The sequence below is a fragment of the Fundulus heteroclitus genome, chromosome 20, assembly GCF_011125445.2.
Source record: "Fundulus heteroclitus isolate FHET01 chromosome 20, MU-UCD_Fhet_4.1, whole genome shotgun sequence".
Taxonomy (NCBI): domain Eukaryota; kingdom Metazoa; phylum Chordata; class Actinopteri; order Cyprinodontiformes; family Fundulidae; genus Fundulus; species Fundulus heteroclitus.
In genome coordinates this window covers 24,352,517-24,366,203 of record NC_046380.1, presented here as the reverse complement: position 1 = coordinate 24,366,203, position 13,687 = coordinate 24,352,517, and the positions used below count along the sequence as shown (strand labels likewise).

At 38.4% G+C, this 13,687-nt stretch overlaps 2 protein-coding genes across 2 annotated transcripts in view; both read left to right on the top strand.

Moving 5' to 3' along the window:
• Positions 1-8,178, top strand: part of LOC105927117 (FYVE, RhoGEF and PH domain-containing protein 5) — a 35,828-nt gene extending 27,650 nt beyond the window's left edge. Inside the window, exons 16-21 of the mRNA XM_012863725.3 lie at positions 209-346; positions 537-639; positions 2,328-2,464; positions 2,545-2,670; positions 3,698-3,852; positions 6,336-8,178. Coding sequence (XP_012719179.2) covers positions 209-346; positions 537-639; positions 2,328-2,464; positions 2,545-2,670; positions 3,698-3,852; positions 6,336-6,372 — 696 coding nt within the window. The 3' untranslated portion in view covers positions 6,373-8,178. The remainder of the gene's footprint in view (positions 1-208; positions 347-536; positions 640-2,327; positions 2,465-2,544; positions 2,671-3,697; positions 3,853-6,335) is intronic.
• A 1,109-nt stretch (positions 8,179-9,287) lies between these two features.
• prkcda (protein kinase C, delta a) overlaps positions 9,288-13,687 on the top strand; it is a 31,338-nt gene continuing 26,938 nt past the window's right edge. The window contains exon 1 of the mRNA XM_036152099.1: positions 9,288-9,382. The gene's annotated coding sequence lies outside the window, so the exon portion shown is untranslated. The remainder of the gene's footprint in view (positions 9,383-13,687) is intronic.

Below are 13,687 nucleotides of genomic sequence, written 5' to 3'. Positions count from 1 at the left end.
TATGACAAAAGCTTGTTGATGGCTGCAAAAACCATGTGGTCAAGGTGCAACCAATAAAGTGACATTTATTTGAAGCATTTACACATCACAGCCTGTGCCTGTGATTTTGTTTTCTGTCCGGATTATAGAAAATATTGAAAGATTTAAATTTGCAATTTCTTGCCATCTGTGCGGACAAAGCCCTGATTTTTTTTGGTGTATCTTGCAGACCAGAGATCGTCTTTGGCTGTCTCTGGGAGAAAAAGCTCCCACCCTTGTTCCTGTCTCACAAGTGATGATGTGCATGAACTGCACTGCAGACTTCAGCCTCACTGTCCGCAGACACCACTGCCACAGCTGTGGGAGAGTAAGTCCTTTTCTCAAAGACACTCTAAGATATCTAATCCCCTCCCTGATTTATTTTCAACCTGCACAAAGAGATAATCAGAGGACAAACAAAAGCACAGGAAAAAAAACTGAATTTCTACGTGCAACGGCACTAATATTTTAACAGGTTGTTTAATATTTTTGTCTCTATCTTTTGTTGTACGAAACAGATTGTTTGCCGAAGCTGCTCCAGGAACAGATATCCACTAAAATACATGAAAGACCGCATGGCCAAAGTGTGTGACCACTGTTACAGCGAGCTAAAAAAGAAAGGTAATAAAACAAAATATCTGTTGGATGAAATACAATACATCTTCAACGTTATCAATTATAATCAAAGGCCTTATAAAGTATACTTTGTTGAGCTTTTTCTTTTTAATTTTGTTCAGAGTTATTGCTTTTAATAAATACGGTCACTCCAACGTCTGAAGTCTAAAAGATATGTAAAATCCTGTAAAAAAAAACAAAACAAAAAAAAAAAAGCAACCACAAGACAGCTGAGAACCTAACTGAATTTTGCCAAAGAGTGAAAATGTCAACCACATATGTTAAAGTGCTGTGTGGCTATCCAAGTCTGTTTCTAATTTTACAAAATGGTAAATGAGTGCTGCTGACCAAAACTGTTATTATTATCTCACTGTTCTTTACATAATCAGCTCGCGTCTTCCTCACCAGGATTTAACTGCAGTGGCAGTCATTCTGAAGACTCTATCACGGCACTAAAAATCCGAATAGTTATTTTTTTCCACATGTTTGGCTCTACAAAATCAGTTCAAGCCAATGGGAAAAGTAAAAACACTGATGCACATTAATGATCTCTCATTCATTTGGCTCAGACACAGAAATGAGTTGCTGCAGCAGCTAATTATCATGGGAGACGAACATTTGTGGGTATCTGTGTTAAGTCCTCAACTTTTACCCTTGGTTTGTTGTTTGTTTCCCCCCTTGAAGCCAAAATTTCAATTGTTACCTTTTCCTGGAGCAAAACGTGATTTGAATGTAGAGACCTTTCTGGTTGGTGGAAAGTCACGAGACTCACACTTCTGAGTAGATAACCTCTGGGGAAAGTAAAAGTGCTCACCCAATCCATTCTACATATAACCACACTGCAAAAACAGAACTAAAAATAAGTAATATTTTCTTAAAATGAGTGTATCTGTCCTTGATTTGAACAGGTCAATAAGATGATCTGCCAATGGAATGAGATTTTTGCACTTAAAATAGGAACAACTCATCTCCATCATCTTACTTCAAGTGCAGGATGTCTAATTATCTTATTTTAGGGGTCAAAATACTCATTCCATTGGCAGATCATCTTATTTAACTACTCAAATCTAGGACAAAAACACTAATTTTAAGAACATTTTACTTATTTTTAGGTCTGTTTTGCAGTGCATTAGAAAGTTTTGTCAAGAGATAAAGGGAGTTGCACGCTGCAGCACCAGACGACATGCCATCATTCATTTACAGCACTGCCTTTCATTTTATAGGGGCGTGGCTCCAAAGCCTCTTTTTCTGTCAGAAAGTGTCTTTTGTTTCATATTTTTAAGATTTTACATTATCTAGCTTAGTGATATTGTGATCATTCCACGGACTTAGCAAATGCTTTTATCGGTGCTCTGTATTTAGCTTCAGGTTATGCATTTTGAGACCTTTGTAAGTGTTTTTGATATTTAGGTCAGTGATCTTTGTTTCTATGGGTTAACTATGGTTCTAGTTGTCTGGGACCCTTAGCCTGGTTCTTGTGTTCAGTTGCTGATTGTGTCTGTAAGTTCCTTATTTTATCTAATTAAATAATCTGTAAAAAGTTTTAGTTCTACTCAAAGGTTATCAACAATTGTTGTCTCAAGAGATGTATATTTCCTGTAAGGAAATCCCTTCTTGGGATCAAATTATCCACCAACATTTTGCTATTATCTAGCTTCCTCTTTTGGTTAAAAGGACACTGCTTGTTTTCACAGGAGGAGACGTGTCCGAGCTCCCAGGCAAAGGTAGCCCTCGGCTCACCCGCTCCAGTCGTCCTCTTTCCACCGTATTCCAAAATATTCACCCTCCCAACATATGGAGACATCGAAAAGGAACTGTCTCCTTTACCCAGGTAATTAGACTGGATGCTCCGCACCATGCAACTGATTCTCATGGTCGTGATGACTAAGGAAAGTTGTTGTTGATGAGCAGGCAGCAGTGTCCGAGGAAGGCTCCATCAGCGGGTCTCTGCAGCGGAGCAAGACGAGCAAGAGGAACTGGAAAAGACTGTGGTTCCTGCTAAAAGACAAGGTGCTTTACACCTACCGAGCCCAAGAGGTGAGGGGAAACATGCAATCCCCTTAAACCTGCAGAGCAAACAGCGTCTCGCATTGCCCATCCTTCACATTTTGTCACAAACACAAACATTACCTATGAACATACCACTGCCATTGAGAAAGGGATGTGATTCATACTTTTTGAAAAAGCTTATGGGCACCGACGCCATACTGTATATTCAGCTTTCTTAGTTAAAACTTATAATTCCAATTGTAAGTGTTTTGGAGTCTCTCTCCACCAGCTGTGCACGTCTAGACACAGAAATGCTTGCCCACTCTTCTTCGGAGAGTAGCTCAAGATTAGTCGTGGAGGTCTGGACTTTGACTTGGCCCTCTTAACACAAATATGCTCTAAACTAAACCTTTCTTCTGGAGTTCTGGCTGGATGTTTCGAACCATAGTCTCGGCGAAGAGTAAAACTTTGCAGAGTCTCAAGTCTTTTGCCACCTCCATTATTGTATCAGCATTAGATCTATGCTTTATCCCATTAACTCTAATCTACTTTGAAGTCCGTGCTAAAATAAAGCATCTGCAATTCTTTAACCACCATTTATGACAAATGTTTTACATTTCTCATAGTGCGTTGCATGTTGGACAAAAGGCTCAGTTTTGATATCCTCTGACCGGAGCGGCTGCTTCCACGTGTTAGCTGTGTCCGCTACATGGCTTGTTGCAAATTAACCCTGTATTTACGCTGAGATTAAATTATATCAGCCACTAACTGCACGCAATTTTATTTCACGATATTTGGATAGAATTACAAGTCCAATTTGTGAGTATTTTTTTTTTACTTTTTGAAAACTATATATATATATATATATTTTTACAATTGGGCTTGTTTATCACATTAAGTCCTCATATAATAAATTACAGTTTGTGGCCTTAACTAGACAACTGGCATGATTGCTTTTTTTAAAGGCACCTCATTCACTCTTACAAACCACATTAAACAGCATTGCTGAATAGCCACGAGAGGAAAGATCTGCATTTGACAATTACTTGTTGTTCTCGACTTTATTCGTCTTCAGGAGAAAGTAGCGTCAGAGAGTTTACCACTTCTGGGATTCACAGTGAAGCTACATGACAAGCAGGGAGGAGACGCGGAGGCCAACATCTTCCAGCTCTACCACCAAAACACTTTGTATTACACTTTTAAAGCAGAAGATAACTTCACAGCCCAGAGGTGAGAAGCATGTTTAACATAGAGCCGTTGAAATAACATTAAAACGTTATTTCTGCAATGACTATGTGCTTTGGGATATTGTCTGCTGGGAGAAATGGCAGCCAAGTTTAAAACTTTTCAATCTGGGGTTTTATGTTATTCTTCAGCTGAAGACTTAATTGATTTGTTTAATTTTGTGGGACCATTTGCACAAATCATTGGGCTTGAAGAGCAAAGGGGAAGACAAGCTCTGCCAAATATGATGTTTCACTTATTTTCGTCAGAACTGAAATAAACTAGTTCCGTTAATTTAATCCCTGACTCATGAAAACTGCAGCCATCAAATCTCTTTTAAAGAAGTGTCATAAGAATGCCTCAGTAACAAGTTATTATTCCTGCACTCCTTTTTGATAAAAAAGATACACTCTTCTCTATTTTCTAGACCGGCTTTCAATTACGACCACAGCACAGAACCCTGAGACAGCATTGATAAAGGTTCATTTAATTCATTAGTAGATTCATAAAATTACAAGTGCTTGGCATCAACAAATACTTCACATGGCAAAATATGTTGCTTAAAATGATTTGCAATCTCCGTCCTTAGTTGGGTTTGCAGTTTCAAAGGACATACAGAACATCTTAAAAGCAATGCTTTGCATTTTATTCTTGGATTGCTGGAGATTATTGATACATAAAACAGAGTTGATTGTAAGATACTGATTGATAGTACAAATCATTGGGTGGGATACTCTTTTCTGTTGGTTCAGATTTATTTTGGAAGACCTTTTAAGCATTTATGAATTTAAAAAAGCATAGGTCACATTTGGGGTTCCTCAAGGCTTCATTCTTGGGCCACTTCTGTTACACATCTATGTGCACCCTCCTTGCTCAGATATTTATAAAGTGCTGCCTCTCTTATCAGCACATGACTGCTGTCGATTACAGTTACTGAGTCAGTGTGTCCAGAATTTCAATGATTTAAATTTCTTTAAGCTTAAAGCAGAAAAGATAACATTCACAATTATTTCCCAAAAAATACCAGAATAGAAAGAAGGACTCAATTAAACTAAATGAGACTAAAAGCTACAAAGCTTTTTTTTAAAAAAACATAGTTGTGGTTAATTAATAACACATAAGTAAATATTAAATAAGCTTACTACAATACAAGAAAGCTTACAACACAACCCAACACACATAATAAAACAGAGAGTCTCCTGTCCAATCAGGAGCTAGAAAAACTGGTGAAAGCTTTTATTTTTAGTAGGTTATATTATTGTTGGGGTGTCTAAAAATCTATTTAAAAAAATCAATCTGGCAGCTGCACCTAAAATGCTTCTCCAGAATCCTGACCAACTCTAGGAAAATCATCACATTGCACTAGTCCTCAAATCACTTTATTGGCTTCCTGTTTGTAAAAGGACAGATTTTAAAATAATGTTATTGGTAGGAGCCTAACAATACATTGATTCGCATATATGTCAAATAAATGATTAACGATCCAATTACATCGATGCAAAATCATTTTCAAGATAAGCCTTCATTGTGAAATTGACAAGACATGAGACTATAGTGAACAGCTGATCTAATATTATCATTATTATTTTAAAATTAGAAGAAAACTGTTTTTAATTTAAATCCCTGATATCTGTAAGAGCTTAGAGATAAAATTTTCAAATCGTATTTGGGTTATTTTTTGTGTGCTGATAGTGTAAATAATAGTGTTAGATGGGCAGATGATATCGCCTCATATCAATGATGATGATGATGATGATGATGAAAGGAATTTATTTCAGACAACTGACAAATTTAACACATTTAACAAATAATAAATAAGTCAATCACAGATTTGTGATTTGAATTTAATCGAAATCATATCGTAACAGACTGTGATATCTGTAAATATGGTATTTTCATCCAAACAAATCGATATAACATTGCATTGTGATAAAGGTTGTGATTTACACCACTAATTATTTGGTTTATAAGGTATTAAATGATCTTGGACCAAATTACATTCAAGAGTTGGATGTCAGGTATGAACCATGAAGACTACTTAGATCAATAAAGACGTCTTCACTCAGTGTTCCCATTACCAGAACTAAATAAGGGGAGGCAGCCTTTAGTCTTATGCCCCACAGCTCTGGAACAAACTCCCTGAAAAGATCGGCAGAAACATTTAAATCGAGACGGAAAACAATTAGTGTTACCTGCAGGTTTTCCATTGACACGAAACATGACCTTACAAGTTCATTCTTATAATACATTAGCTATTTGCTTCAAGCTTTTTTTTTAAATTTTCTTCTTCTTTTGGATGTCTTATTTTTAAGTGTACTTTTGAATGTATTTATAGTTTTCAGTATTATTTATTTACCTTTGTTTTTTTTATATTCTTGGAAATCATTTTAGTATTTTGTATAAATAGTGCTCTACAACACTGACTTTGTCTAGCTAGACTGCAGTTCATGTTGGACTTTCTGCTAATCGAAAACCCTTTGCTTGTGCAGGTGGGTTAATGCAATGGAGGAAGCCACAAATTTATAGAATCAACCATCCTGCTGCCTCTCTCCTCCTACAAACCACCGTCTCTAAAGAGGGACCGAACTTGAAGTCAAACAGGAAAGGCGGGGAAGAGGCGCTCTTCTGTCGGCATGTTGTGACCTGCCCAGTTTTACTGAAAAGAAGAAGACACTGTGTTCTTTAAAAGAACACACAATCTACCTGCTTTGTCCTTCTGCAGTGTCCCCTCCCCGCTGCTACGGCAGGTGTGACGCCGAGGGCTGCTGGAGATGTTGGCCCAGATACCTGCCAGCGTGGAACACTGCCTGTTGGCTAAAACTCCCCGCCCTGTTTCCTGGAATCCAATGGAGCTTTCCTCAAATCTTAAGCAAGATACGTCATATAAAGTTCAAGACATATATGTGGACATGGTTAATTATTAATGAAAATAATGAAACCAGGAAGTGAAATGACTGATTTTGCTGCTGTTCACTTTAGGAAACACATTGAAGCCTCAGTCATTATTCTCGAATGGCCTCATCTGTACTCTGAATTACTTAAGCCTTAATTTCAACGTGTGCTTTTTAAAAAAAAAAATATATATATATATATAAATACATTTGAAGCATTAACATACCAGTTGGTGGGAAGAACAGACTAAATGGTTGAAAACATATGAGTCTGTTTCTTGGCTGTGTACTATATTGTTGAAGTCGGTCCTATCAATATTTAAAAAATCAGTCTGTGCTGATGTTAAAGGAATTGTTCAGGATTTTTAAAGAGAGGCGCCTTGAAAATGTTAGAAGCAGTTAATAATTTACGTGCTGTAAAATCTACACTAACAGTAAAACGTTTGGACTCACCATATGATTCAGTGGTTTGTCTTTATTTTTATAACCACCTGTGGGAACTCCTTCAAGACAGTTGGAAAACCATTTCAGGGGAACAAATTCATGAAGTTCATCAAGAAAAGGCCAAGAGTGACCAAAGCAGTAATCAGAACAAAGTGGGGGCATTTAGAAAAAGCTAAAATATACAAGTTGTTTTAAATTATTTCACAAACTTGTGTTTGATACCTAATGGTATATACTTTTGAGTTTTGATGTTGTCACTTTGTATCTGCAATGTAGAAAGTCATAAAGATAAGGAAAAGCCATTGAATGACAACTGGTGAGTCCAAACTTTTGACTGGTAAGGTAAACAAACCCAGATGGGTTGGTACCAGAGGCTGAGGCTAGTGGCTAGTCGGAAACAGGCTAAGACCAAAGCAAACTTATATTGTCTTAAAACGATTACAAGCTCAAAATAGTAGCTAATGCAAATGCTTTTTCCCCGACTCTTAGAAATAAAAATGCTGACATACAAGAGCGTTTGGAGGCTGTGCACTGACTTTCCTGCATAAAACACACACTGAAAACTAATTTTGGGAAGTGGTTCCACTCTGATACAAATCTAAATTGGTGTAAAAAGCAAAGGTAATGTAGCACCATTTTATTGATTTTTAGACTGCTTTCCTTTTCTACTAGGTACACCAAAGATTTCATGCCACTGGCAGATTTAGGTTTATCATAAGCCTTAAATTGAACCCATATATTTCTTCTGACTGCAAATAATAGTAGCGTTTTGGAGTCCCGACTTGAATCCAATAAAGAATCTGCAGTAAGGTGCAGAAGATAAACTGTCAAAATACCAGTGGAAACACACAAAACGTGTGTTAGCAATTATAGGAATGGTTTGACTGCCGTAATGCCAATAAAAACTACTGAGAAGTGTATAAACAATTTGTGACCTGTCCTTTTTAAAGCTAACATGTAAATAGAAACCAATAAATGTTATTATTTTAAAGCTGAACCTCCTTTTATGTTATTTTTCTCATCCCTTGAGAGAGGGCTGCCTTGTCTGCCATGGGTCCAAATATTTTTTTGCTGTACTGTAATTAATGTATTCAGAAACACTTTACAAGCTTTGTTCTATGTATTTTACACAGGAACATCATTGGTTGCCTTTATCTGCTATTTAAATAATCTTTGTTATTTAAATTATTTGTTATATAACTTTGTTATTTTGCTATTTAAATCTTTGTAAAACATAAATTATGAACACCCAATGCAAACGTGATAACGAGAATATTAATTATCACTTGTATAAAACACTTTCAAGTTTTCAAAATTACAATTGTTTGGTCTTGGTTCCTCTTAGACTAACCACTAGCTTCAGCCTGTGGCACCAACGGATCTAAAAAGTTTTCTACTGCCGATATGATATTAAATCCATACAGCGCCAGAATTTCTGAACTCTGGCTTTAAATAAAAGATGTAGACATAAAAGGGGTAAATGTACTCCAGTACAGGGACCAAAGGCTTTGTCCACCTATTGAAAAAGTATGTCATTATTTTAAAGTCTTATAATAAGTGCAATGTAAATTCCTATATGTGTTAAGGGGTCATCATTTATCTGCACACAGAAGCTCTGGCTTTGACTGAAACCTGCAAAACTCTGATAAATAATGACTGCCCTAAGCGACATACAGTAACGAGTGTCTTGGATTTTGTACTGTACCTAATGACTTATAAAAACAATTAGCAGTTCTATGCAAAGTAAAAGAGGAAAAATGATCTGAAAGTGCCTCTGTTCTTTCATGTTCGCCATGTATCCTCTAGATGGCAGGTGAGATTAATTTTAAAGTAAAGCAGGGTGCCACCTACTTCCTGTCAGTGGCCTTGTTAATGAAACATGTAGCACACACACACACACACACACACACACACACACACACACACACACACACACACACACACACACACACACACACACACACACACACACACACACACACACACACCAAAGCTCTTGTTGCTTGTAGGACTCACGCTACTGTGTGTCAGCAATGAGACATCAAGCCGGGAGCCGCCTCAGATCACAACTCGAGCTGCTGGAGGAGACGCAGAAGAGACTGAGGGACACGCAGGCCCGTGCGCTGTGCGGCCAATGAAAGGCCAGGCCTGCTCTGCTTCTCATCTCCCCCCTGAGGCTGCCTGACCCAGAATAATATCAGGCACAAAGTTTGCTTTCTGGGGCTGCTGAAAAGTTGCAGACACCTCGTCCTACATAAAGGACAGACCATTTATCACTCTGCTCTGCCTTTCCAGCCCCAGTTCTGCTTTCTTCTTCTGCTCTTCCTTTCCTATGCTGTGCACTTTTTTCCCCCTTTGCTGTTAATGATCCCATGACTGAACCTTTACACAATCTATGTCATAAAAAGTAGTGCATGCATTTACAGAGGAAACAAAAGATTACGTGGTGATTTTTTATTTTTTTTTATTTTTTTTTCAAATTGACTGAACACATTTGTATTAGACACCCATAAAATCCAGCGCAACCTATTGTTTTCATGCATCACCTAAACAGCAAAATAAAGCCAACATCTGTGTAATATCGGAGAAGGCCTCTGGATCTTATGGAAGAGAAACACAAACACAAAGGAAAGCCATGTTGAAACAAGGACATTAGCAGTGTCCCCAAAGCCGTTTAGGGGACAGAGCACACTGCAAAAACAGACTAAATTTAACTAAAAATAAGCTAACATTTTCTTGAAATGAGTGTATTTGTACTTTATTTGGGTAGGTAAATAAGATAATCTGCCAATGGAATAGGATTTTTGCACTTAAAATAGGAAGAACTCATCTCCATCAACTTATTTCAAGTGCATTATATCTAATTATCTTAGTATAGGGGTAAAATGACTCGTTCCATTGGCAGATAATCTTATTTACCTGCTCAAATCAAGGACAGATACACTCATTTCAAGAAAATGTTACTTATTTTTAGTTCTGTTTTTGCAGTGCAAATAGGTACAAGAAGGCGTGGCCAAATGAGACAAAAATTAAACTTTTACATGCAAAACGCTGTGTGTTGCAGAAAACTCTAAATGTACATCACCCCGACTACACCACATGGTGGTGGGGGCATCATGTTGTGGGGTTTGCTTTTCCTCAGCAGGGACCTCTTCAGAGCTGATGGGAAAATGGACAAAGCTAGATAGAAAGCAATGCTAGGTAAAAACCTAGTGGAATTTGCAAACACTGAGAAGTGGGTGGAGGTTCACTTTCCAGCAGCACAATGACCCTAAATGTATGGCCAGCTACAGAGTTGTGGATTAGATTAGGGCATATTCATGGTTTGAATAGCCCATTCAAAGACCAGACCTATATCCGTTGAGAAACCGAGGCAAGACTTTGAAAAGGATTTCCACAGATGCTCTCCATCCAGTCTGGGGCAACAATGAGCTGTTTTGCAATGAAACATGGTCTAGGGCTTTAGTTCCTATATGTGCAAAGCTAGAAGAGACACGTCCCAAAAATGCTTGAGGTTGTAATTGCAACATTGTTCACGACAGACATTTCTAACTTGTTTGTGGAGGGCTTTTCAAACCACCGATCATTTACTTCCGTTTCAGTGTCTGTGCTTTGTTGCGTTGATCTGTCACACATAAAAAAAAAAAAATCCAAATAAAGCCCTTTGTGGTTGTAAGAGGACAACCTGTGGAAGCAGCTCTGTAGACATGCCTTATCTTCTCAATCCGACGCAATTTTCAAATTAAAACATATTACTGACAGATTTCTTTTTCTTTTAGGCAGTGAACACATGCAAAAACGGACCACTGGTGTTTGTTTACTTAACTTCTGCTTTATCACAGAAACAGGAAACTGTTTCATCGCTTGAACACAGACCCTGGCGAATGCAGGTTGCCCTTTCGGTGCTTCTTGCGCTCCCATCGGTTATGAAAACAGACTCTGAAGGTTTGACGTACCCACAGTATGGTGGGATTTCTTTCACAGCCATAAACCAATCTTTCTTGCACACCACTGCAGGCGGCAGCAAATGCAGAGGGAAGCAAATAATCAATTGTTCACGCAGCCCACTCAATAAGGTCAAATGCATTCAGCGCTGTTATATGTGCACAGCCTCAGGAGTCATTAACAGCCGCAGCCAAACAAGCTGAAATATGTTTTGAGCTCTTCCTCTGTGGCTGTTTTGGTTTTTAACTATAGCACCCTGATCACAAACTCATCTTGACCATCTCTGTCATTCTGGGATGGCGCTGTGTCGTTCGAGGGTAGATTTCATGAGCACCAACAAGGTGGCTTTCTATCTTTCACGCTGCTGCGTGGGCATCATCTCCTCAGGGGGGACGAAAAGCGCTTTTTTTTTTTTTTTTACACGAACGCTGGGTGTTTATTAGAAAAGGCTTCGTCCACTTGACATTGGTTTGACATTTCTGGGTTTGCACTTTCTTGTGTTTTTTTTCCCCTGATATGCAGAGAGAGAGAGAATAGAGGGACGCGCTCTTCTGTCCCAGTTTGCAAACTCTTTGCAGCCCACACCGCCAAGTCAGTGTTACACCTTTTCCACCTCCCCTGAAGCTTTAAATAGCCGTCTCTCCCTCAACAGGACGAACGCAGAGAATTCAGCACACTCTGCGCCGCAGCCTGAGCATTCATCATTACTGCTGCCTAAACCTGGAGTGCAGTTCGCCATTTATGTTGCTTGAAAGAAGTCCGGATGAATTTGCAGACTTCACAATGAGATTGAAGACTAACACCCTCTTTTATGGTTGCTCCAAGTTATCCTGTCTGAGAATAAAGGTGCCAGTGGTGAGAAAAGTAGGCGTGCTCTCTTCACAGCAACCAAAGACTACCTCCACAATCCCCCCCACCCCCACCCGGGGATCAATTCATTAGATTTGTTGAAAAAACTAAACTGTTAAAGCATCAAGTTGTGGTTTAATTGAAAGATGGAGGGAGGTATGGGGAGCAGCAATGCAGATTAAAAACTCTTTCTAGGCCAGGAGCAGTTTCCAGGCAACCCTCAAAGGCTTTGCAAAGTCACAGCAGCAAGAAAACACAGAAGCACCAGTCGTCCTTCACAGAGATCCATCTTTACCTTTAATTCTGCACGTCATTACTGGATGTAGAGGTTTAATTGTGCTTTTTGTTCATTTCGTTTGGCGGGACGTACTTCTTTGTACGTTTTACAAAAAAACAAAACAAAACAAAAAAAAAACAATATAGTAACCTCACAATATATGTGATCAGTAGAATCAAGAAATCACTTGGTTAACCTGGCAGACCGCATAGTATAGGCTGAAAGATCTTATGTTTCTTTTTTTTTTTGTTCTTTTCAAATATGAAACATTTTCTTCATTCAATAATAATAACTTGGATTCAAACCCGGATCGACCGCGTCGAGGACTAAGGCCTCCGTATATGGGTCGCGCTACCTGCTGCGCCACAAGCACGCCCCAATAATAACTCTCTTTTGAAATATAAAAAGTTTTTTTTTCCAATGAAAGCTCTCGCCATGTGTAATGTGATCTTTATCAAGCTCTTGGTGGGCTGCAATGCTCCCTTTGGTGCCTGATGGTTTTCCCCTTGCAAGCCTATAATGCAGATTGTTGTTATTCGGCATTCCTCTGTTACTGGATTTATGAGCATTACCGTCAGCTAAACTGAGACAAGCCCTTCTCTACATGGAAATTCATGTTATTTACCTTCTGACTCTGCAGACCAACTTGAACTTGTAGGAAATCTTTGTTGGCCTGTGCAGCGAAAATGTGCAGTTCTGCTGATTTTCCCCTTGGGCCATTATCTTGCTAAATGTTGATCTGTGGGGTCCAAATAATTTCAACGTGTTTTAGCCTGTTTTTCCTTTTAAGGAGATCCCGTTCTTGTAAGGATCTGAAAAGTCTCTTTCATTCAAACCGTGATTCACTCCTACAAATGTGTCATGTGGAGCCTAAAATAAAACAGCGCGCCCACACACACCTCATCAGTCATCTTATTGACTGGACAGCCGACTCTAATTTTACCTCATTATTAACTATATATCAGAGTAAGCTTACGACTCCAAGAGCATTCTCTTTGGGAAAAAAGGCTTTCTTTTTTATATTATTTTATCCTGGTTCTCTTCCCCGGGCTGTCTTCTTATGATTTGAATGAAACTCTGGCTGCAGCATGTCACTCCTGAAATAGAACAGGCCCCTATTTCAAAATCCCCAAATCCCAGCTCAGATAAAATCTCACAAACCTTCAGATGTGTCTATAAAACTGGGGAAACCCCATCCGGGCCCTAATATTACATTAACATATTTATTTCTCTTTAAAATCGTATTGCTAGATCGTAAATCACAACGTATATATATATATATATATATATATATATATATATATATATATATATATATAATCTTTGCCAATGGAAATTCCCCCACATCCCACAGACCCAAATATATCATCTCTATGCTCAGGGAATTTCTATGTGGATCTTTAAGCGCTTTCCAATTCCTGCATGCCCGATTTAA